The sequence below is a fragment of the Arctopsyche grandis genome, chromosome 6 (assembly GCF_051622035.1).
Source record: "Arctopsyche grandis isolate Sample6627 chromosome 6, ASM5162203v2, whole genome shotgun sequence".
Taxonomy (NCBI): domain Eukaryota; kingdom Metazoa; phylum Arthropoda; class Insecta; order Trichoptera; family Hydropsychidae; genus Arctopsyche; species Arctopsyche grandis.
In genome coordinates this window covers 32,248,137-32,274,627 of record NC_135360.1, presented here as the reverse complement: position 1 = coordinate 32,274,627, position 26,491 = coordinate 32,248,137, and the positions used below count along the sequence as shown (strand labels likewise).

Here is a 26,491-nt window from a genome sequence, read left to right as displayed (position 1 = left end):
ACTTATTTAAAAATAATTTTTACATTTCTCAATACATTTACAATATTAATTATACATTTTTTTTGTTGACTGATTAATAAATAATCGAGAACTTAAATATATACAAAAAAAATATAATTCATCAATAACAATTTATTTTGTTCATATCACGAGGATATTATAATATTTTGATTTTATTTTTACAAATTTACAAGAAGACATCTATATTAACCTAATTATAGCTTAAACTCGTTTATTTAAATTTTTTTTAAATAAACATATGTAGTGCTGCTGCTCAGACTTGGACATTTGTGACTCCAGGTCGATCGTTTCCTATCAGATTTTGCCAATTTTCTCTGATTTCATTGTTGAAACGGTTCCCGTTTAAAAATTGGCTAACAATCCTTCCTACCTACTATGTCACCACTATTTGAAGTATGATTAATGTACATATACAATACAATTTATGTACAATTCATAGATGTCCCGTTAAGTTGCGAGTTTTTCAGTGTCTCGTAATTCAACGACTTGTAATAAAAATGCTGCATTGTATTTGTAATTGGCCAGGAAGGCGCATTGGGGTTTACCTGTAAGGCCTTCGTGGTATATATGTAAAAAAAAAAAAAAATATGTACGTATGTGGTGATTTAAAATCGGCCCAAACCTCTTAGTTATATATTTAATTACATTAGTTTAAGCCGGGATCATAATTTTGATTGAAACCCCAATCATTGAAAACACTTTGATTGAAATATTAATCTTGAAATCCTACATATTTGCACATTTGTTGTTGAAATATTGTTATTATTTTATTAATATTATTTTATTTATATTTTAGTACATTATTTTATTATAAAATATTGGGGGGGGGGGGTTATTTGGACGGTAAGTTAATGTCTAGGGGGTTTTTGACCGGGGGTATGTCTCCGGGAGGTATGTGTCCGGGGGGTGAGTGTCCTAGAATCCAAAATTTGTGGATGCACTTTCTATCACTATTTGCACAACGAAGTTTTGACTGCTCTGACCTTCGACTGTGGGATGAAAATGGCTTATAAAATCTAGTATGATAAAATGTTTGTAAAATACCGCAGTTCGAAAGAGACGCTCTCAGTCCAAAATTAATCCAAAAAATTGAAAACAAAGATACATAGATGAGATCGAAAAGTGAGACGTCAAAAAAAAAACGCCTTAGCCAAAGAATAAACACCACATCGGCCATTTCAGTTTAATAAAAACATATTTTTATCATTCATTATATAATTTAATAACATTAGCCAACATTATGGCTAAATGGTAGCGTGTAATGTTTAGCACCAAGTGATCAGTGGGTTCAATCCGCTATACTGCTGGTTAGATTTGGGGGTATTTGTGACTCCAAATCGATCGTTTCTTATCAGAGTTTGCCAATTTTATCTGATCATTGTTGAAATGGTTCCTCAAAATTGTCGAAAAATCATCTTTCCTATTATCCCAAATCTTCTGTATTTATTGTGTGTACAATTTGTAAAAATTATTTGTTGTTTCGTGTTCTTCAGCTTCTGGAAATATAGTGATTTATTTAATAATAAAATGCTGCATTGTTTGTAATTAATTGTCCAGGAAGGCGCATTGGGGTGTTCCTGTCAAGCTTCCTGGTATATATCTATTTAAATTTAAAATTGTTGAAACAATTAAAATGTGACAAAAAGAGTGGGGGGGGGGGGGGGGGAAAGTCAAACTAATTTGGTGGTTAAATTACGATTATATTTCACCATCAAATTAGCGAAACGAATTGAAATCTCTATCGGGGGCCAAACCTCCAAAATGGCAAAGTTTCAAAGCGATCTGAAGAACTTTAGGAAGGGGACATACAAATGTACATATGTAGGTATATCGTTAAATAAAACTAAGAAAAACCGTGTAAAAAAGAATAGGAAACTTGAATTCGGACTTTTCCACGCGGGGTGTTTTCCCGGCTCGGGAAACTTCAGCCGCCAAAGTATTGCAAAATTGAAATTGTAAATTACGTACGTCGGTGTGGTTTCGAGTGCGCCAACTTTGAGATTAAACGGTCGTTTTCGGTTCGATTATGAGTTGCTGGGGAGATATTCAATTATTGGTGTTTTCGAAGAACCTGCGGTTTAGGCCTTAATTAGTGGAAAAGCCTCCGGAAACCGTTAGAGTGCGAGCCTTCAAAACTCCACCGCAGCTGAATATACACTCGAAATGGGGAAATAATAATCAATTTAATCTTAATATCGTATTGCAAATATATTACAAGATTCGAGCCCCATTATGCTTTGTTTATATGCTATAAAAACAAACATTATTTACCCAAATAAAATCGACAGTAATAGCAATTGTAATCCTGCGAGTTTTCTTATGAAACTTTTTCACATATATTACGATTGCCTTTCAAATCAATTACACTGTTCGACACGAAAAATGGTTCAGAGACGAGATATGACTTTTCTTATAGATCTATGCCCAATAAACACGAATCTGGTAATAAAAAATGTTGATTGGCTCGAGATTTGGAGATATGTGTGTTTTTTAAATCGCGCGATTTTTCTATATCTTGGTGTTGTTCGGTCGATGTATCAAAATCTGTAAATTTCCTGTTTAAATTGAGTATTGGAATCTATAGTCAGTTATTTTATCTTTCATTTGTAGTACTTTTTAGCTTGGGATTTTTTCCCACTGTTAATACAATTTTATATTATTGAGTATTTTCTATTGAAACATGTTTATTGGGATAGTGTTCTGGCCACATTATTTTTTTTTCGTTTAAAAGGGTTAAATAGAAGTGTGCTGAATTTTAAATTGGTAAAATTTTGAGCTAAAAGCTCGTACTAGTATTTACACGAATCTGAATTGAATTAATAGGGATAATATATTAAATTGTCTTTATATGAGAATTAAATAAAATTCCACTTAAAAAATCGTATTTCGACTATTCTTGCGGATTAATAACAAAAATTCGTTTATTGTATCGAGGTAAACCAGTTATCAATAGAATTTTTGTTATCAATAGTATTCAATACAGTTATCAATAGTATTATTGCCATTGTCTGTTTTTTTTTTTAATTCTTTTTCTACTCTTTCCCTAAAAAAAATATAAAACTATTAAATGAAACTAACAATAAACCAAGCATTTAAAAAAAGAGTTAAACAAACATTTTTTTCAACAAAGAGTAAAGAGTAGCCACCCTAATATTATAAACATACATAATTTGCATAATGAACCTGAGCCTCTAGAGCAAATTGTGTCAAGCAAATTTACATAAACCTACATATTAAATTTGCACAACATAAAAGACAACGAAATTTAGCAATAGTAAACAATGAGGTCAACAATATATGAATTGTTTTTGTTCGAGTAAGACTTTTCTTTTATTAAATATTGTATAAAAAAAAATTATGATTTATTTAAATTAATAATGAGACTTTGAACCATTATACCAAACAACTTTAAAATGCATATATAACAAAGACAAGATTGTTGATTTCCGTTAAATGCGACTATACATATATATGATAAAATTTATAAAAAAATATGTGTACACAGGGATAATTGAATGAATTGCATGTATGTATAATAAAAAAAGTGTATTAAAAACCGATCAATTCTTTAAAAAAAATGCCCTCCTTAGAGGTTGTAGATTTTTGGACCAAAATTTCCAACTTGCGATAAATCATTCGAGCGACAGAGAATTAATGGGAAAGGTTTCAGGTCTGATTCATAAGGGTTTGAAAGTGGTAAGCGATGCTTAAAAATTACGAACGGATTAATGAATAATATATAAGCGAGCTTTAATTCGAACTTAAAAGCTTAGTTGGGCGATAAACTTTTCACTCACTTCGCCTTCCACGTTAATGATCCAAAAGCTTTCATTAAAACTCGAAACATGGCGCTTTTATGCCGAATTTTAATTGAACCCCTCTCGGACCAATTTCAAACGCCACTATCTTCCGAGGAGCCATTCGATTCACTCAATCAAATTTTATGGCTTTAAATTTCAACTATTTTTAATTACGGACCGCACTCGCTGGAATTTCTCGGGATTTATCCGCCGAACGTAAGATGTACGGTTCGTTGAGCGCAATATTCGAAACTTTCGGCGCGGCTATTGAAGGTTTCCTTCAAAGCACTCGACTGGTAAAATTGTAACCTTTGTATACTGAAACGCTTCGACTGAAGTTTTCTCTGGAAACTTGTACGCAGAGATGAAGCTTTAACGCTTTCTAAGAAGTTACAATCGACTCTGTCAAAAGCAGACGATTCCCGCACACAATAAACAGAAACTAACAGTTTGAAATCGCATCGACATTGACAAGACTTTGAAGTGTTCAAAGCGAAAGTTGAAAGCCTATATATGTATGTATAAAGCTGTTCAATCTTTTTAAGTAAAAAATCCGTACGGATTTATTCGCGAAGCATTAAATAACCAAAAGTATAGTATTTTAATGTTGACGCGCAACGGTTAACAGTCAACGAATAAATTTAGCATAAAAACACTAGATGACAATAAACCACAAATTGCTATACAAAATACAGTTTATTATAAGCCTTTTTATATGAACTAGCCAGCAGATTTATTTATTATTTTTATAATAATAATAGCAATAATATTACCAATGTGACCTTACAGGTTGCCCCAAAGTTTCACACCAGTCTTACAAATAAAAAATAATAAGCTTATTGTAAAAAACTAAATGTATGTAAGCTTATTGTAAATCATATTAACAATTAGATACAACATAACTTCTTATTGAATACTTATCTCGCAGATAAAACTCCGTGAAGAGATATACTTTTAGCCGTGAAATGTCAGATTTCACATATTTGGCCAAAAATCAATATATATCGTGTATTACATTACATGAAGCTAGACGCCAAATTTGAAATTTATATATACATATGAGAGTTAAAACTATAAATATTTAAATATTAGAGATAACGAGAACCTATAGAGCAAATTTTATAAAATATAGAGTGAATTATAGGCGTTTAAACAATTAAAATCTGAAATGGCCATATCAAGGCGAAAAGGTTGAAGATAGATTATGGTAGCCTTACGTACCGTCATAGACGTCACCGTACCCGAGATTCTGGATATTTGATATTATTATAAGAAATCAAAATATTTAATAAACTATTATTCTTTAATATTATTATTTAATAGATTCATTAAGAATTACCTAACAAAATCAACCTATTTCTTACTATGTATTTAAATTTTACATAACGAAGTTTAACTTTTGTGATGTGTAATCACGGTTAATATTTTCTTTTAAGGTAATATATTTAAACTTTAAAATATAATATATTCTTGTCATCGATTTCAGTACAACATATGTAAATATTATCTTCGAGAGCGGTTTTGACTTATATCATATTTCACTTTCAATTTTCAACTTTGGTATTGTGAAAGCAAACGAGAGATTTAGTTTCATTTGATTATACATATTATCGAAAATTTCGTCTAGCCAAAATTCGAATCGAGCGATTTGGAAACCTTAATTGGTTGCGAGATTATTTAATCAATGAAGGTGTTGAATGTATTTGCAGAATATGTGTAAACAAATCATCCATCGTTGATATTGAAAACGATGTTTCATACATACGAGTATAGTTAAATTTTGCTTGCTTGTTTCTAATGAGAGTCAAATTACAAATAATTTATATACAAAATTTTCTATTAATATCATAAGTCTCTTCAAATTACTTAAGCATTAATTCAATTATTTATTATCTAAATATTTCGATTGAAGCCACAACTTTGTTATTCAATTAATTATTTAATACTTGGAGAACTTGGTCCGTTTGAAATGAGAAGATTAATTTAAATCCACCCTTTTACAAAAGCGCATATATGTATGTACATGTGTACATACATACATATATTCTAAATACCATTATTTAAATGTGCTTCAAACTTTCATACGCCTTTGTAGATATGTAGATAAAGTAAACCCTTTGGTAGGTAGATATGTGGGTACTTAACCTTTTCACTTGATTTACAATTTCACTTAATAGAATATAATGTCCAATTCTATGCATACTTTTGTAATTAATGTAAGCGTAAATTCCAGTATTCGTAAGCACGTACTGGAAATCCTATTGAATTAACTATTAAGATAATTTTTCAAAAAATTTGAAATTGAGCTTTAATATATTATACATACATATATACATACATACACTAATAGATTTTAATTGATTGAATGTTATTTTTTTCTATTGTGAATTCAAATTATTTTCAAATATTGGTAATTTATCTCAAACGACGCCTTTAAGTATGTATACAGGGTGCTATAAAGCTAAGTGCAAATCTATCAACCTTAAAAGGTTGACAGCTCTATCATTTAGAACATATCGTTTAGTCCAAAGTTTTATGGTTTTTTTTTAATTTTTAAAGATTTTTAATAAGAACACCAAAATCTCACAGTTAAAAGTAATATGTTAGTCAATTAGGGGCCGTTCAAGTATTACGTAAGCAGATTTATTACAATTATTTACCCCTCCTCCCCATTTGTCAGCAAAAGTAAGCAAAGCTCTTACCCCCCCCCTTCCCATGCTTACCTAAACATTGGTACCTACAAATATGCATTTTTCTTTTAATGTATTCTGTTTTTTTTATTGATTCATTAGCAGCAGTTATAAAATAGGCTTAGGATAGAGGACTTTAACGCACATAATATTCATTTAAACAAACTTTATTGACACAGTATTCAACATAGAGTAAGGTACAAATATTATAATCTTATTAAGTACTATTACGAACAAAACAAACTTCTTTCGAATTTTTGGTATACATATTAATTCCAATTAACAGTCTTCAGTCCTTGTGGGAATCCCCGAATATGTGTTTGGCTTTCAAGCATAGACAATGTGTGGGTTGCCAATGTGTAAAAAAAAAATAATTACTGCTGACGTAATCACCATCTCGACCCCCCCACCCCCCATGTCATCAAAAATAAGCAAAGCAAAGACCCCCCCCCCCCGCCCCCCTATAGTGCTTACGTAATACTTGAACGGCCCCTTACACTGAGTAACAAAAAATCACGTTTTTGAGTTACCAGAGCAAAGACTAATCAATCTTTACTAATTTTGACCCATTTAATTCAAATATGATAATAATTTTGGTAGATTCGCTCTTGTGTACGAGATATGGGCGATTAAAAAAATGCGCAAATTTTAGTTTTTTGACTTTTGCGGTCTTTAACTCAAAATATAGTATTGATGTGTTCAAAATAAGTATTGGAATCAATAGTCAGATATTTTTCCTATTGATTGTGATATTTTATTACTTAAAAATACTTATAATAAATCATCTAGTGAATTTTAAAAATCAAAAATATATTTTTTTCATGCTATTGTGCGTTTATTTGGCCAGTTTTTTATTTCATCACGTTTATAAAGATTGGTTTTCTATCTGAATATATTTTTTTTTAGCTTAACGTACTAACTCGAGCGGTAATTGCGTTAGAAAGGCTTTAGTTGGTGCCCGTGTGCGTACACATTTCTGACGCAGATAGCGCTGGTGTAAGCGAGATGGCAAATAGTCCGAAGGCTTGATTATTGCTCTATCTTTTAAGATATCACTCAAACAGATGTTTTGCCAATTATCGGAATTAGGGTGTAAAAACCAAATTGATGGAGCGCGCCGAAAAAAAGTCGCCATTCACAATCGATTTGAATTTTAACCACTAATGTCAAATAAAACAAATTTTGTTAAAAATATGCACCAATGCAACGTATCTCAACAGTTTAAAGGAGGCTGAAACCAAAAATCAGCTCTTAAGAAGTTGTAACAAACACTTGGGGAGCCACAGTTAGATTAAAATAATATAATAAATAGTATATATAATTTCTGAATAAGCACTGAAATGGCGAATACATTTCCACAGCTCTGAGAGACCAAGTTTACATTTCATTGCATTTCCCACATCTTATCTCGTTGAATCTGGATTCAGTCGAGTTATTTATCTACTTCATAATCTCATAACTTTCTTGATAGTGTCAATAGAAGCGATCTTCGTTTGCCGCTGGCAACATTTGCAAACAGACATTAATAAACTTAATAGTCTGCAGCGATCACACTGAATAAAGTAAACTTTCAACTCATCTCTTTGTTTTTAAAAAATAATATATTGTAACCAAAATAATGTAGCGATAAAATCGCGCAACGCATATATAAACAAATATAAGCAAGAAAATAAATACAAAAACAAGTAATACAAATATTAAAATCAGGTCTAATCTATGAACGTATACATATGTATAAGAAAAAACCGATAGAACACATTAATGATAAAACAAGAATCGTTTATTAGTTTTGAAAGTGTACTTGTGGATTCTTATTTTATCATGACTGTGTTTTATCGGATTTTTTTATATATCACTTCACTCATTCTTCCAATCGTTTTGAAATTTTGCCATTTTTCGCGGTTTGGTCAACGATAAAAATTTAAATCGATTTTGTCAATACGATGGTGAAAATTAATCGTAATAGACACGTTTAAAAATGCAAAATTTTTGAAGACGTTGACGTTTGATAGCTAGTAGCCTACTCGTTTTGACAGATTACACTGTTCGACAAATGACGACTTTTTTTTGGTTCAGAGACGATATATGACTTTTCTTATATATCTATGCCCAATGAACATGAATCTGGTAATAAAAAATGTTGATTGGATCGAGATTCGGAGATATATGTGTTTTTTAAATCGCGCGATTTTTCTATATCTTCGTGTTGTTCGGTCGATGTCTCAAAATCTGTCAATTTCCTTTTGAAAATTAATATTGGATTTCCAAAATTAATATTATTGCCATTTCCAAATATTTCTTTGGAGTATTAAAGGGAAGAATTGACACCCCTTCGATTTTATTAGAATTTAAATTTTGGTGAATGTGGTACAGCTTTGAGTCATCATTTACTTTTCCAACCTATTCCTGCGAAAACGTCTGCTTTCAATAACTCGTCTCTTGTAAAGGCTTTTCAGTTCCTTAATATGATAGATGAACATGTGGACCTGTTGGACATGACCTGCTGGTCAGTTTCATGAGATTCAACAAAAGTCTATTTGAATGAAATGAATGATTGTTAATTTTTATTGTTCTTTTCTTTGTTATGTGACACTTTGGGGCAACCTGTCAGGTCACATTGGTCATATTATTGTTATTATTATTATAAAATAATAAATAAATGTATATATATACATATATATGATGATACTGCGGTATTTTACAAACCTTTTTTCATAGATTTTTAATATATACATTACTTTTTTTGTATTTATTTTCTTTCTTGTATTTGTTTATATATGCGTTACGCGATTTTCTCGGTGCGTGGTTTCATCCAAGCGGATTTTGTCCCGCGCAGTTTTGTCGACACTCCTGGCTTTTGTATTAGATTGGGATGTGGCTATTTGTACATACAGTATCGACGAATTATTGACTATTTTTACATACAGTGTCGACGAATTATTGACTATTTGTACATACAGTATCGACGAATTATTGGCTATTTGTACATACAGTACATAGTACATAAGAAGATTATAAGAATTAGGATTTAAGATTAATAAATTATAAGATTAGAAATTTAAAGTCGATTAAGAAACTTTTCCTTCGGCCGTTGCACATAACCTAAAAGCGTAACATTTGACAGCGAAAGTGACGTTTGGTATAAACTTTTTAAAAGTCAACAAAACTGTTCAAAAACCGTATTTTATTTTATTTAATAAACAGAGAGAAACTTACAGCTGAAACCAATATAATAAAATAAATAGCTAAACAGAAGCCAATTAAAAGTTTCTTCAAATAGCATACAAATGAAAAATGGAACTTGCTATGAAGGCCAATAAAAAATAACAATACAAAAAGAAAATAGTGACAAATTTGTAAATAATAGTAGAAAGTATTAATAGATTATGGTGAATGACAGTAGAAAATTAATCAAAAAGGATTAAGGTAAAAAAAAAACAAAACAAAAAAAGAAATAACGGGTTAAAAAAAAAAAATCTTGCAAATAAGTTCCTAATAGTAATTGAACTATCGTGAAATATATCAATATTCACATGTTAGCCATTGTAAAAATTGCACACTCGGACGATATAAGAGTTTCGACGATAATTAGATATTCAAGACTAAGATTCGATTCAATCTAATTTACTTGATTTTTCTTTGCACTTTGCACATTCTTTGATACTATATGTACAAATAGTCAATAATTCGTCGACACTGTATGTACAAATAGCCAATAATTCGTCGATACTGTATGTACAAATAGTCAATAATTCGTCGATACTGTATTTACAAATAGCCACACCCATTAGATTATGCGTAAGAAAGTTTTACTCGTGTGGCGTGTTTATTGTATACACATACGATATTTATTTTAAATTAGTTATGAGATTATTTTTAATATAAAATTTATTTATATAATCAACTAACGCACGCTAATGAGATATATTTAACATTTTTGTTTCATGTGACGACCATCAGCAATTCGTGTGGAACGATTTCACAGACGAGTACCTGCCGACGGACCGGAAGCACACGTTCTATCCGTCGGTGATCATCAACGACCACCTGTACGAGGTGAAGATATCCGACATACCGGTGATCCCCTACTTCCCTGTGAACTCCTACTACGAATGGACCGACTTCCGGTTTTACGGCCTGAGAAACGCCACGGCGTACATCCTAGTCTTCGACCTGTCCAACGTCGAGACGTTCCAGTACGTGAAGACGATACGAGACCAAATATTCGAAAGCAGGGACATGCGAAACGTACCACTGCTAGTAGTAGGCAATAAGCAGGATCTGATCTGCAATTCGAATGCAAACACAGTGGGATCGAGTGGTTCAGGATCCACGGGAGCACTCCAACAGCTCGCCCTGCCTTCGACTTCTGGCAGCAGCTCCGTTTGTGCCCACAGTGCCGATAACAGGGACAAGAAGAGGGATATAGTAAACCTGGTGAAGAAGCATTGGAAGTGTGGCTACGTGGAGTGTTCGGCCAAGTACAACTGGAGGGTGGTTTCCGTGTTCAAGGAGCTGATGAAGACCATCGATGCCATGGAGCATGCTAACAAAGACAGGGAGGCCAGCACGCCCATGATGGACAATATTCACGAAGCTTTCGAAGGCAACAGGTGTGTGATTTTTTAGCGGTTCTTCATGCTCAATTGGATCGCTTGGAATTGCATGTACTTTGGCGATCTTCTCATGGATGCTGTGAAGATGTTCGCCAAGGTTATCAGGTGCCAGTCGGACAGGTTTAGAAAACGCTGATGATGTACATTGTTGTGTAACTTGAAGGGTCTGAATTTTTGCGATTTTTTTTGTATTGAAGTTCTAATTGGAAGCTGTGGGTTTGAATTGAATAGATGTATTTAAAATCAGAAAAAATACTACTGTTTGCAATATCTATTTACAATCGGTTTATATAATCTATAAGTCTATGCCGAAATTGATGCAATATTAATAAAACCTTATCTTGAGAGATTATTTACTAGTTAACTAACATATTACATCAAAATTATGGATAGTTTAATATTTAAATACATATACATAGTACGTGTCATTTTATATAAAAATATATATGTATATGTAATACAATATTATATATATTAAATATACGTATGTATATAGAGTATTTTTTATTTATTTATTTTAAAAAGAAATGTTTGAAGCATTCATATATTAAAATTAACTGTCAAATTCGGGGTTTCCATTTAGAACTAATCAGCTTATATGTACAATGCAGTAAGATTTTGCAAGTTTACTAAAGCAATACATTAATTTATATGTTTCGTGTTTCATAATATAGTGTCTTCCAAATGTTCTGCAAAGTAGATGCATATCATATTATATTCGTACGAATTTTTAATAATTTATAATATTTTACAATCAATATCTCTCAATATTCATAGCTTTGGTGGTTTTTATGTCACGGTGTTTCATTTCACGTGTGTAATTTTATTATATGTATATGTATGTATATGCTTATGACGTAAAATGTGCCATACATACTTATGACGGTGACTGATATACGAATATATGAAGTATTCATATCCTTAAAAAACAATGTGTATCCTGGACTCACTATTTGTATATCGCAAATGTTGAAAAAACACTGCTTCCAGATATAAATCATTCGATTATATCCATTTTGTACATGAAGTGTTTACTTTTGTCCGTATAATAATTGTATGTAACTTCTGAAGAAATCTATAGTAAATCAACATTAAAAAGGAAAAAATAAAGTGTTGTGATTCAAAATAATAAATGTAAACTATATAAATTTTAAATACCTATTAAATATATTAAAGCGTTAAATTTATTATTATGGTAATGTAAAATGTTCAACTGCTCACATCTCCACTCTAATTTTTTAATCGTCTATTCGCGACAATATTTACTATTTTTTTTTTATAATATTGATATTTATTATGACGTTTGTGCCAAATTATTATAATGCTAAATGTGTTTGGAAAGATTTTAAAATTACAATTACGTATTTCAAACTCGATTATTAAATTTCACTGGAATGATTGATTGATTGCAAACATTCGTTCGACGATATCCATCTCAAAACACAATATTTTGATATCGAATTTTCGTTTTCGTTTCAGGCAAAAGGTTCTATACGTACGTATATACTTTTGGGCTTATCAAAATATCAATTTCATTTTTGAAAAAAATGATTTAATAAAAAAAAAGTGTACTCGGTGTAAATTAAGATGAAACTTTTTATAACAATATATTTTCTTAGACTGTTTTTAATTTTTCTTTTATATTAAAGTTTTAATTATTACTAAACGAAATGGTTGTCTATGATCTATACAAAAAACATTTGTATATGTAAATTTTATATATTACAACCATAGTGATGTTATGTAGTGCAATAAGGACTTATAATAATAATAAAATAATAAAATATAATGTATGAATAATCAAAAAAAAAAAACATGTACGATGCGTATATAAAATACCCTGAAATTATATTAAAAATAATGTATAATCAATGATGTACGAAATTAAATCGTAGCTTTATTTTACAGTGCATATTATGAGTTTGTTTGTTATATTATAATAAAATGGCATAATTTGTTTAAGAATTATCGTACAGTTAAAAACTGATACTCTTATGTATGTATGTTATTATTTATTATAAAATGTGCCGACACTGTGATTTCGCTTTTGACATGATTTATGTTTAATCAATAGCATTAAGTTCGTTTTAAGTGCAGCTTCTGTAATATCCGAATGTTTATTTGTCTGTAAGTGTCGTAGAAACTAATTACAAAAAGCGACACGTATGTATAATCAAATACAATCATACCATAGTTGTGACAAATTTATAAAATAAATTATTGGCAATACTGTTAAAAGGTTTCTTATTTGAAAAAAAAAGTGATCTATTCAAAGTATAAAATTCAGCCGAAGAGAATCTTTAAGTAAATAGTGGTAATTGCAAAACTTCACAAAGATCTTTGAGTAAAATAAACTTGATAATGATTAAAGTTTTCTTCGGATAACTTTCAAGATACCTAGCTCTTTAGAAATGATACCAAATCATATCATTAAATCGACGATGTTTTTTTTTTATAATCATGTCGTATTTTTACAGGAAAATGTACATTATATCATCATCTCAATTTAGTCCGAATGTATTTAGTAAGTGCATTAATAAAAAGAGCGAATCGCTAATGTGCCTTCTAGAAATTTTACTTCCATAAAAGAAGAAGAAACAGGATAAACAAAAACCATTTTGACAGTCACTTGAGTATAAGAGAGAAAGTAAACGTTACTACGAGCGACATTTTCGCATCATAAAAGAAAATGGAAAAATACGAAAAAAGTTTTCCCGAGATAACACTAACTCGGCGAAATTATTATACCTCACATAATCTGATACAAACTTTACAAACACGTAGAGATTTCAAACGGCCAAGAAGTTTAAAAATATATTTCTGAAAACTCGTTTCGGACTTTAATATACATACTTACTTCACTTATGAAATTCATTTCATTCGCTGACAAAGCAAAATTTTTGCAACGCTTTGGCTGCTGCACTATAATAGCATTTTCCAGCACAGGTTTTCCATTTTATATAAATTGAATTTCAAGATTATACTTTTTATACACGTTTATTGAACAGAGACAATTTTTAAAATACAAATTATTTCATAACTATCACAATGTGCACAAAATCGTTGTAATGAATTACAAAAGGTTGCTTAAACTCTCAAATACTGCATTCTTATCTTATTGATATAAAATATACAGCGTAAATTTTCCCCATCTATAATACACATATTTATGTATGTTAAAATATTTTTATGTGAATTTAAATATATTGTTTGGATTTAAAATCGTATTAGTGCATATGATTTATATAATTTATCCTACTAACAAATATTATAGTATTTTTATAACAATAATTTATATTTATGTATGTACATACATATAGGTATATACACACTCAAACTCACACGTGGGAAAATTCAATGATATAACAATTTAATTCAATTGTACCAACACCATGAAATACGTAACGACAGCTCCGAGTACCTACAATAATTTTATTCAAATTAATTTGCATTTTGAAAAAAACAGTAAATCAAAGTAAGAAAAAAAAATCATACCGATGCGAAAAGATCCAAGGAAACTGTAAAAAATTTCGCTCCTGAAATACTCATTGATTTTTGACACTGTTGACAAACTATTTGTACGAAAATTTTTGCCTCTTCAGATCCATCATACCAATGACAGGAATATGCAGCTTCCATTACTGAAGAGCTCTAAATTTAAACAAAATAATTAATATGCATTTGCTCGAAATATAATCAAAGCTATGTATATTCATGATAAATAATGTTAGCATCAAAATTTTACATCGTAATCACACCCCAACTTGTGTCAATTCCAATATTATTCTTTCCATGGACTTCAAGTCAAACATTTTGAACCTTTTGATGGAACAAGTTAAATATAAACTTACCCTCGACAAATTTAGCCGTCCCTTTGTGATACAAAAGCAACCTTTAGCCAAAAACTTTCCACAGCCAGGTAGAATATTTTCAATGAATTTATTTATTCTAATTAAAAAATATACCTGCGAATGTAATAAATACCTCTTCTATAAGCGAATTCCCAAATATGCAAAACAAAAAAACTTGAGCCAACGAATAGAATAAATATCCCAATACAGTCAAAGTGTAGACTGATACTCCGTCTATCTGTAATATAAAAATAAAATATCAATATTAAATTCATTCATAATTGTTATTGTATATTAAAAAAGACGACAAATCAAATGGTCAGTAGCTTTTAAATAAATACTATATTTATATTATAATCGGAACGACCTAGAATAATAATAAATAATAAATATACTTACGTAGAATGTATGCACATGCTATCGCATTCGACCCGCGATGGCCAATTACATTTCGTTTCAGTTTCGCATTGCATTTTGGTCAAGAAATACAACATTGTCCGTATAGCGGCTGGTTAATTTATTTATGGAATACGTATATATTTTATATTAACCCTCCCTCACCGAAGTGGGGTATGCAAGTGCCCCATTTTTTACGTTTTTCGTAATAACTATGTGGTTTTCAAAGCTATACACCCTATATTTCTTGTATTCCTAGAATGAACTACAAGAAATCTATTTTAATAGATTTTGTATGATTTAGAAAAGGGGTACATCGTAAAAAATACATTTCTACGTTCCAAAGTATGATTTAAAGGCTGTAGCGATAAGTCATGTTTTTAACTGTTCGCTTGCATATTCTTGTTGATCGATGAATCAATGCGAGAGAAAGAGACAGCTATTGTTTTCGTCGCTTTTGGCGCGTGGCTATTGAGTCATGCAGTCTCCTGTTGGCCTTACCTATGTGCTTTTGCATGACGATACTTGTCGTTATTTTTTAATACAAAAATAGTCAAAAACATGCTATAAGACTAAAACTTTTTTATGTTGATGTATAAAATGATTAATAAGATATATATTGAACCCATTTGTATTGAGAAAAGCTGTATTTTGATTAAAAAATACTGGGGTCTCACTCGATCCCGGTTAAGGTCTGACCGCACTATACGGCCGTCGACTGCTGCAGCACGACACAACACGGCAAAGTTGATACAAAAGGTAACTCTATAGCGTGACGCGTAGTGCGTTATATCTCATACAATTTCATGCAAACAATATTTGGCCGCACGCTGCCGTTCGTGTCGCAGACGCATAGTGCGGTCAGACCTTTAGGGACACTCGTTCGAACTCGACGCTCGACAGCAAAACTTACGGTAATATTTTTAAAGCCCTTGCATTGAATTATATTGTAATAATATTATATAAATTATATAAAAAAAAATAAAAAATAAGTATCATGCTACAACGTATCGGCTATAATGCTTAAATAACAATATAATTAACGGCTTAATAATATAGCTTAATAATAATAGCTTAATAACGGTATTTAAATTACTTTTTGATAAATAGTTTAATATATCAGAATCAAGCAAAGCTACTGACCAAATAAACAGAGGACTTATCATAGGAATATCAATACAATACCTTGGTAGCTTGATATGCGAGTAGAGTGAGAGTCAAAGTTGCAACAAGCATATGAAACAACAAAGCAGTTCCATACGTGTCGCCAACGGCCGATACGAATCTGCAACATTGAAAAATAAATAGTATGAAGTCTGTACAGTTTGAGAATCAGTCTTCGAGTCGTTTGGATGTTAATTGAACGGTGGTTACAGCGACTAGTGGTAGCCTCTTGTTGTCGAGTCGAGTCGGGTTTTGCTCCACTTCCAATTTGGCACGGAGCATTCCCTCACGACTCGTTAACCCCTTAATGGTCTATAATGCACGTCTCATCCACCCCGAATTGAAGAAGGGGGTTAACAGAGCTCGGAGAGGAAGACGAGAGTTGAAAAAGTCAGACCAAATGGTACGGAAGTGTATTCGGTGTGTGCTCGAAGAGCGAAACGACGTGTTAAGCCATTAAACTGTTGTATAAGATATTCATGATACATATGTATATATTTTATGGTACATATTATATGTCTGGATTTGAATATTTTATAGAAGTGGTTTTCGAATGAGATGAATATAGAAATGTATGTACATAGTTCCAAATGCAATTCTATCCCTGCACAAATTGAATATTGACGATTCAATGCACTCGTTCAAATACGAATCTTCAACTATACAATATATTATATCTACATTTATATATAACAGGAAGGCCTTACAGGTAAACCCCAAAGCGCCTTCCTGGCATATTAAAATGCAGCATTTTTATTACAAGTCGTTGAATTACGAGACACCGAAAAACTCGCAAATTAACGAGACATCTATGAATTGTACATAAATTTTATTGTACATTAATCATACTCAAATAGTAGTGACATAGTAGGTAGGAAGGATTCTTAGCCAATTTTAAAACGGGAACCGTTTCAACAATGATATAAGAGAAAATTGGCAAACTCTGATAGGAAACGATCGACCTTGAGTCACAAATATCCAAGTCTGACCAGCAGCACTACAGATGTACTCAGAAAAATTATTTTCAATCGAGGTCAGCTCATGAGCAGAAGCTTAACGACCGAGCAATGCTATACATATCTAGTACATATTATTATTTTTTTAATATATCTTGTTCTAATTAAAATAACGTGTAAAATATCGCACGTGAAAATAAATAAATAAATGAGAAGAAAATAATTTGTCAGTTTGAAATTACACTCGGCGTCCGTTTGCAAGTTCTACATATGGTAAGATAATATCGTGGAAAACTTGAGTTTTTCCATAGAACGGGATATACATTTAAATTAAAATATTTAAAAATTCAACAGTAGTAATGCACTTTTAAAAATAATGCATATTATAAATTACTAGTGTTTTTACCCGGCTTCGCTCTGTATTTGTAATATAAACCGCTTAAACATAGCCAATCGTAAACATTCTATTAAATTAAATTAATTATAAAGTAAACATTCTATTGAATGGCCAATAGTAAACATTCTATTAAATTTATTTGATTAGTTTTATTTTATTTAAATTTATTTCAATATTCATTTGTTATTTTATTATGTTGAACGTCATAGATTTTACGAACCAAACAAAGATACATACAAAGTCTCTTTCGAAATTATATATTAAATAAAATATTATTTTATGTTTTCCATAACATATAATACATAATCTCATTTGATAAAGGGACGCATATGCGTAATATGTAGTCATAAGTCTACAATTTGGTTAAATTGGATTATAAATATAGGTTTTTTAAAAGGCTTTTCTCAGTTTCACTTCGCTTATCGGTCAGACAATATTTCCTACATTCTTCCGATCGCTTTATAACTTTGACATTTTGCAAGGTTTGACCCTTTATAGAGATTTTATCGATTTCTTCTTACTCGATAGTGAAATATAATCGCAATATACTACACGTTTAAAAATTTCAACTTCAATTCCAAATCAAATATCAATTCCATTCCATTGAAATGCCAACGAAAAAAATACCAATTGAAAATAAAAGTGAAATGAATATTTAATAGTCAGTTACCTGAATTAGAATTATGAAGAATTCTTAATTTTAAATTTAATTTGATTTATTGCAAGCTTAAGTGCTGTATCGAATAATCTAGTACCGTTGACTTATCATTATTAAAGTCCGCAATCAATTCAAATTCCAATCTAATCTTTCTTACAAGCTTTTTAAAGCTTCACTCTGTTATTTCAGTGATATTTCTGCCTGCCAAAAATTGTAATCTGATTTTAAACCACTTTCTCTCTTCAGGTCGCTTTTATATCTTACCGACATACGGGGGTTAGCTAACATTGAAGTAAGCTAATGTCTCTGACTTGAAGCTAGTTAATCATTAACGAACCCATTAAAATTTACATTGGAATCTTGTGTCAAATCGGAGCAATGACAATTAGCTTATCCATACGCCTTTTCCTACCAATTTGTTTAAACAGTGGGAAAGCTTCTCTTTTCGCTCTCATTTACTTTCATCTCATATAAATTTAATATCAGAACTTATTAATTAATTAATCTAAAATATTTTTTGAAAAATCAACAGGCCTCAGATGTGGAAATTCATAAAAAATAAACAATAAATATAACAAAATAACATCTGAGCCCAATTATAGATTTTTACAAAATACATAATATATCTAGTACATATAGACAAATAAATTTAAAAGAAAAGAATAAAAACTAAAATATGACTAAATAGGACAATGCATAATTAAACATAAAGTGATGTAATATGATTGGATAAAATATATATAATAGAAACAGAAATGGATCAATCAATCAAGACTCTCCTGATGGCAGTCCTGAATTGATGTAAGGAAATACCGAATAGATCAACGTCATTCAGCTCTCCGTTAAGCATATGATAAACACGCCGTAGACAGGAATATTTTAGGGAATTGATTTTGAAAGGATTAAGTGAAAAGAGTACAACGAGTCTAGAATACCTAACTGAGATCCTGAAACCAGCCTTACTCAGTAAATCGGAACAATCAAGGAAACCATTTAGGAGCTTAAAAAATAATGTAACATCAGTGAGTCGTCGCCTGACAGAAAGATTGTTAAAGGATAGGATTTTTAAAATATCGGGAATAGTAGTATGGGCGTAGTCAGGAAAACGGTATTGTATATATACAGAATATCAGAGAAATGTTAAATTAATAAAAGCGGTTTTAGGTGTCATATTATTGTCAAGTGACGATTGTCCACAGACAATCCTAAATAATTTTAGCATCAGTCGTATTTGATGCTTGGTGCTCGACTTATGTCCGATTAAAACTTATGTGTTTGTTTATATTACTCAAGTGCATCGTTGAAAATTGCACAATGCATTCAAAAACACACAATAAACAACATGTGATACATTTTCATAAGTAAATCGATCCGATTGTATTCCGTGCGTTGTCGCGTATTTATAGAGACGTACCGCGTGATATTTATTCGTAAGGGCCCTTTTATTATTATGACATTGCAGAATATGCAGAACATAATATACAAAATATTATACACTATCCGAACCCGGCATGCGTTGCAATGCCACAATAACGCGTGCATCTCCCGTTCCCGTTTTCGTTCCCGTTTTCGTTCCCGTTCCCGTTCCACAGACATTCAATTTTATATATAGGTATGGATATATTTGTTGACGTGGGCCATCCGCTGTGTGTTTGTGGTACAGCCCTGAATGGTCAGTACATTCGAGTGCGAGGTAGGCGTGGCGCGATTATTGCCACACTCGCGGCGTAATGCCTTGAAGGCGGGATAGCTTTACTTTTGTTCCCGTTTTCGTTCCCGTTCCCGTTCCACAGACATTCAATTTTATATATAGGTATGGATTTATTTGTTGACGTGGGCCATCCGCTGTGTATTTGTGGTACAGCCCTGAATGGTCAGTACATTCAAGTGCGAGGTAGGCGTGGCGCGATTATTGCCACACTCGCGGCGTAATGCCTTGAAGGCGGGATAGCTTTACTTTTGCATCAGTAACATCTTAATTACGAATATTATTATTAAGAGGTTTTTTCCCGTTTTTTTTCACAGTAATCTTACCGGACATGCATACAACAAATCCTGAAAGTTCCATTGTAATCGGCTCAGTGGCTTAGGAGCCTATTCGGGATACACGGACATATAGACATTCATTTATTTTATATACCTCTTTTATACTTCACTTATTATATATACAGAAAATACACAAAATGAAAATATAAAATGAATGTATAACTTAAGTGCAAAGTACTCTATGTACGATTGCAATCACAAACCAAAAGCAGTCGGGTCACTGAAACACCTCTCTTCGAGGTTTTCCATTTTCATGAAAGCTTTCTGAAATATGACTTCGGTGCAGTAGAAAAATTGCGCAACTGGCCAATCACATTAAAAGTCTATTCGAAGAGCATGGAAACTACTAAGGCACCCCTGCAACTTCATTTCTCAGGAGAGCCAAATCAATTCCAGACATTTTATTGCAACTCTTAAAATATACACACGTACATATGTATGGTACACGAATTCGCAACACATTCGAAAATTTATTTAAAAGTATTACTCTATCGTCAAAATGTAATATTGAATTCTGCGATGTATAAATTTCAATCGGGAGAAACGTATATAATATGTACGTATAATATATTCACCGTTAGAAATTAATATCGACAAAATTCAAATTAGCCCGTGAAATATCGACAGCGATGCTTCGCTAATTTTATGCAATCATAAATATTCATGTTCTCAAATATTCATTCACTCCTTTATACTTACAATATACCTGTATATACAGTTATTCGAAAAAATATATGTATACTGGATTTGAAAGCACTATACCTGTTGTTATGTACGTCGCTTATCAATGTAGTACTAAGCCCGCTTTAAAGGTCAAGGAGTTTGACCCTTAAAGCCCTCAACATGAGGCCACCCAACGAATACACTCTAAGAGACCCTTTCGTCGGAGAACGAGACGGTTGTTCATGAATATCGCACAAGAACAACCGCACATCACTGTTCTAATAAAAAAACTACACTGTACATAACCAAGTACAAAATAAACAACAACGCATGAACACATAAAGCGCGCACGCATAAACACATAAAGCGCGTCGCAAAGAGACATTATTTCTCTTCACTCTTAGACCACATCTTGTATAACAATCTTCCGAACAACTGAAAAAGTAGCTTTTACGACTGGTCAAGTTGTTAGCCTGTGGAGGGGGGGGGGGTATAAATCAGTATTTGGATAGCTAATTGTCATCGCTTCGATCTGATATAAGATTCCGATGTAATTTTTAATGACTTAATTAATGATTAAACTCATCTAGCTTCATGTTGGAAACAATTGCTTATTTCAATGTTAGCTAACCCCTGTATGTCGGTTAAATATCAAAGCTACCTGAAGAGTGAAAGTGGTTCAAAATCAGTCCACAAATTTTTGACGGGCAGGAATTTTATGGAACTAACAGAGTCAAGTTAATAAAAAGCTAATAAATACTAGACCAGATCTTATAGCCAATATTAAAAAAAAAATAATATTTAAAAAAAAGTGTCAACTTTTTTTTAATATTAATTTTATTTTATATAAATAAAATCGAGAAATAATTACTGATTATTATATATATAACTAGCTATATTACCCGGCTTCGCCCGGTATTTGTAATATAATCCGTTTAAACATGACTAATCTAATAGTAAACATTTAATTAAATTTATTTCTATAGTTTTATTATATATAAATTTATTTGAATAGTCATTTATTTTTTTTATTAAATTGACTGTCACAAACATATAAAGTAAGTCTTTTATAAAAAATTATATGTACGCTCCCGGCCTCTGCGCCCCCTAAGGCTTCGCCCTCGGCGCCTTCGCCCCCGGGAATCCTTTGAATCGGAAAAAAGTGAATTATTTGTTCAATGACGTCACGGATTTCTACAAACGAAGGATACATACATATATACGAAGTCTTTTTCCAATTTATATATTAGATATGGCTTTTTTATTACAATATTTTTATTAGTTTCACTTCACCAATTGGTCTGACAAACTACCTTCACACTTCCGTTCGCTTTGGAACTTTGCCATTTAGCGAAGTTTGGCCGTCGATAGAGATTTCAATTGGGTCCGCTAAGTTGATGTTGAATTATAATCGTTATTAACACGTTTAATAATTCAAAAATTTTGGAGACGGTGACAGCTAACTCCTTGCTAATAGCCAGTAGCCTTGTTTGTTTGACTTTCCTTCACCCCTCCCCCCCACTCGCTTTATCAGATTACAATTGTTTAAACACCTATAACTAATCATTTTCATACTATATCTTATAAAATTTGCATTATAGGCTCTCATTATTTCTCATATATATTTTTACTTCACTAAATGTGTCATTAGAAGTCTGAAAGCGATACCTATGGTTACAAACTTGTATATTTATAGATTATAATTTGAAATGATACCCAAATAATGGTGGAAAATAGTAGGTTGCCAATTTGGCGAGGAACTGTTTCAACAATCAAATTAAATAAATTGGAAAACTCTGATAGAAAACAATTGACTGACTAGCAGCATTGCAGGAATACTTCGAATAAATTATTTTCAATCGAGGTCAAACCAGGGCTCGAACCTGGAACCTCTCGGTGGATAACATTAACCCAATCACTGAGCTATACTGCTGGCTTCAGCTGGCTCTTTTGAAAAATAACTGAGGCTAGGAGCTATTTATGCGACCTGAGAGCCATCTTGCGGCTCTCCTTTGAAATTAGTATCTTGATACTAATATTATTTCATTCATGAACGGTTTGTGGATGCAAAGTGTAAAGTTTTCACATCGGGGCCATCTTTTTGAAACACGCTGTATATTTTTTTCCTTTACAATGTTGAGAGAGTGAGTTTAGAACGAAATTTTCGCTTCGTGTAATCTGTTTGCGTTTTTTTTACCATTCGCTTTTTTTTATTAATATATGAAAATCTTTCTTTGTCCTTTTACATATTCTTGTCTCGGAAATCTTCCGCTTTTACTCAACTTTTTTGAACGTACTCTGTATCAAATTTTAAAATCGATTCCGTAAAATTTTCAGAACGTTCTCGCATGCCTCAATTAAAATCAATGGTTTATTCAGATCCCAGAGTCTCTTAATTGAATAAAAACCTGGATCAAATCCAATTGAATATGCAAAGCGACTTTTTCCACTTTTTTTACGGTCAGCTTTTTTATTTTTTACTTCGTATTACATTATTTTATTTTCAAATTCCATTCACAAGTTGAGAGGGAATGGCCGCTGACGCGGGCCTCTATTATTATTATATTAAAATGTTTTTTACAAATTTCGAATTGTATAATGGAATTCAAGTTGAGTACATACGTATTACATAACGAAATTAAAAAAAACATGAATTCGTTGCTTTTACTAAATCCGAGTGAAAGACCGTTTGGAAGCTTTCGACGTTTAATTAATCCGCTTTTCATATTCGAACGGTACCTTAGCAAAAAAAAATCTCATTATTACGGCATATTAATCTCAATTAATGACATTCATAATCTGGGTACTTACGTTTTAAAAACGATTTGAATGACAGGCAAAATATACACACATATATGTATCATATGTACAACAAGTGACCGTCATTATATATATTGAAGGCAACTTCCTGTAAAATCAAATAAATTTAAAGTTCACATACGAGCCCAGCCATACCGAGTGACTTGGGGGCAACTCGGGTGACTTTGTTGCGCGACCAGATCAAATTTATGCAGTTGTGTGGAGCATGCCACACCAGGTAGCTCACTGGTTTCCTAAGCTATAAAATCACCCAACCAGGGAGATCAACTGCCTGCGTTAGGTCTGGTTACGCTGATTTTATTGCTTGCAACTAGGTTTGTGACTGGTGCGAACCCTTAAAACATTGTATTGAGGTGTTCCACACTCGCTGATTAGTTACCGGCGATTACATAGTGAGAAAACTATGCACATGTGTAGTCACGTATTAAAAACTCTTAACTACGCTTAGGCAACAAAGTCACTAACAAGTCACCCGCTGCAGCCTGGTTTAGATAATATTATAAAATTTAATATCCAATATGCAATTGCGTAAGAGACTTTGTAATTTTCTAATATATATGCACTTTCGGAATAGACTTTGTAAGGTTATATGTATGTATCTAAGGTGTGGTTGATAGAATTCGTAACGTGTTATCGAAAAAATATAGTTTGCTATGACGCCGATATCGATTTCAATTCTTCTCTGTTCAGATTTCGATTTCAATTCATGTTTCAGTTCCGGATCCCCGTTCCTTTTTCATTTCCGGTTCCAGATTTCTTTGTCAGTTCTGGTTCCGGATCACTTTTTCAGTTAGCGATGCTCGATCGTGTCTGAGGGCGGTAGCCTCGATTACTGTTTAGTTCCGGATTCCTTTTTCAGTTTTGTATACCGATTTTTATTTCATTTCCGGTTCCGCATTCCTTTTTCTTTCGGATACGGACTGCATTTTCAGATAACAATCCCTGTTTCAGTTCCAATTCCCGAATCCAGATATCTGTTTTAGTTCCGATTCCATTTAATTATTACTATACGTAATGTAACTTTATTTTAAATCATGTATCAATTTGTTTCCGAAACCACCCGTTGAAATTTCAACCGAAACAACACTAGTATATTATATTATCGACCAACTGGGGGCCCTTTTCAAGAAGACGATCGTTATAATACTTTGAATGTATGTATTCAATCTATGAAAAAAAATCGCTAGAGACATACATATCTGCCAATTTATCTACAGAAAAATCTCATCATGAATCATCAACTTTCGGGACACTGGAAGACTCTACGACAGACAAATCATGAGAGATAATCTCAAAAATGACAGTAAAAACTCTTAATAATCGGTTTTGGCCACAACACATCAAAATACGTTCAATTTAGTGATTTTATTTATAATGTAATATAAATTCGTGACTTTTATAAATAAATTATTAAATTTAAATTTATTAGTAGATTTACTTCAACAAAATTGGACAATCGACATAGTTGATACATACCGTAATACTATTAACTATTAATTTGATAAAATTTTGAATACTTCATATGTAGATATATAATATACATGAATATGTAGAATCACTTAATTGATTGTACCTACATATATTGTGTTAACCCTTTGAACAAATTCATGAGCCTGAAATACGCCAATAGGCGTTGTATTTTGAGTATGTAAAAAATAAACAAGAATACTACCCGCTAAGCCTTTCTATGTAGCATTGAAAAAAAATGCAGTGAACATGGGTCTTGTAATCCGTGTCAATGTTTATAAAGACTGGTTTACACCGGAATTTTTGAATTTATAACCATAGCAGAATTACTCGATGTAAATTCCTAACTTCTGAGTATTATAGATTGTGGCTTGGCATTTAGATTGTGAGCATTACATTTTAACAACAATGAAGAAGATGGAACTTGTTTTGGAAAACTACATTCATTAATAGACATTTTTTTGTCTATTTTATATTGTTGCAAGATATATTAGAGAGTTTAAACACACCTTTACAAAAACTTGAAATCCTCAGCGGTATTTATCTAGGGTTTTATTGGATTGGCTACAATTTTATACCTGCTTTCTATTTGGGCTAAATAATTCTATTTGGGAATGTTGGCGAAATTTTCAGTGTGGCGGACTTTCAACAGAAAAAACGTCAGCACTCAAAGGGCTAAGGGAATTTTGTATGCGTCAGCTTTTTATACATACTGGTTTTTTGTTTTATTTCTCATGAATTCTCCATTACTACAATGAAACTGTTGTATAAGATATTCATGATACATATGTATATATTTTATGGTACATATTATATGTCTGGATTTGAATATTTTATAGAAGTGGTTTTCGAATGAGATGAATATAGAAATGTATGTACATAGTTCCCAATGCAATTCTATCCCTGCACAAATTGAATATTGACGATTCAATGCACTCGTTCAAAT

The 26,491-nt window shown here is 31.7% G+C and overlaps 3 protein-coding genes across 5 annotated transcripts in view; 2 read left to right on the top strand and 1 right to left on the bottom strand.

Moving 5' to 3' along the window:
* Positions 1 to 11,140, top strand: part of LOC143913756 (ras-like protein family member 10B) — a 51,633-nt gene extending 40,493 nt beyond the window's left edge. The window contains exon 3 of the mRNA XM_077433741.1: positions 10,472 to 11,140. Within this exon, the coding sequence (XP_077289867.1) occupies positions 10,472 to 11,140 (669 nt within the window). The remainder of the gene's footprint in view (positions 1 to 10,471) is intronic.
* Ns4 (Nucleostemin 4) overlaps positions 1 to 26,491 on the top strand; it is a 433,570-nt gene that overhangs the window by 373,113 nt on the left and 33,966 nt on the right. The window lies entirely within an intron of this gene.
* Positions 14,498 to 26,491, bottom strand: part of Orco (odorant receptor co-receptor) — a 34,810-nt gene continuing 22,816 nt past the window's right edge. For all 3 annotated transcript variants that reach the window (XM_077432327.1, XM_077432328.1, XM_077432326.1), the window contains exons 7-10: positions 16,560 to 16,659; positions 15,112 to 15,216; positions 14,623 to 14,778; positions 14,498 to 14,548 (exon numbers count right to left, since the gene is read on the bottom strand). In XM_077432327.1, the coding sequence (XP_077288453.1) occupies positions 14,498 to 14,548; positions 14,623 to 14,778; positions 15,112 to 15,216; positions 16,560 to 16,659 (412 nt within the window). The remainder of the gene's footprint in view (positions 14,549 to 14,622; positions 14,779 to 15,111; positions 15,217 to 16,559; positions 16,660 to 26,491) is intronic.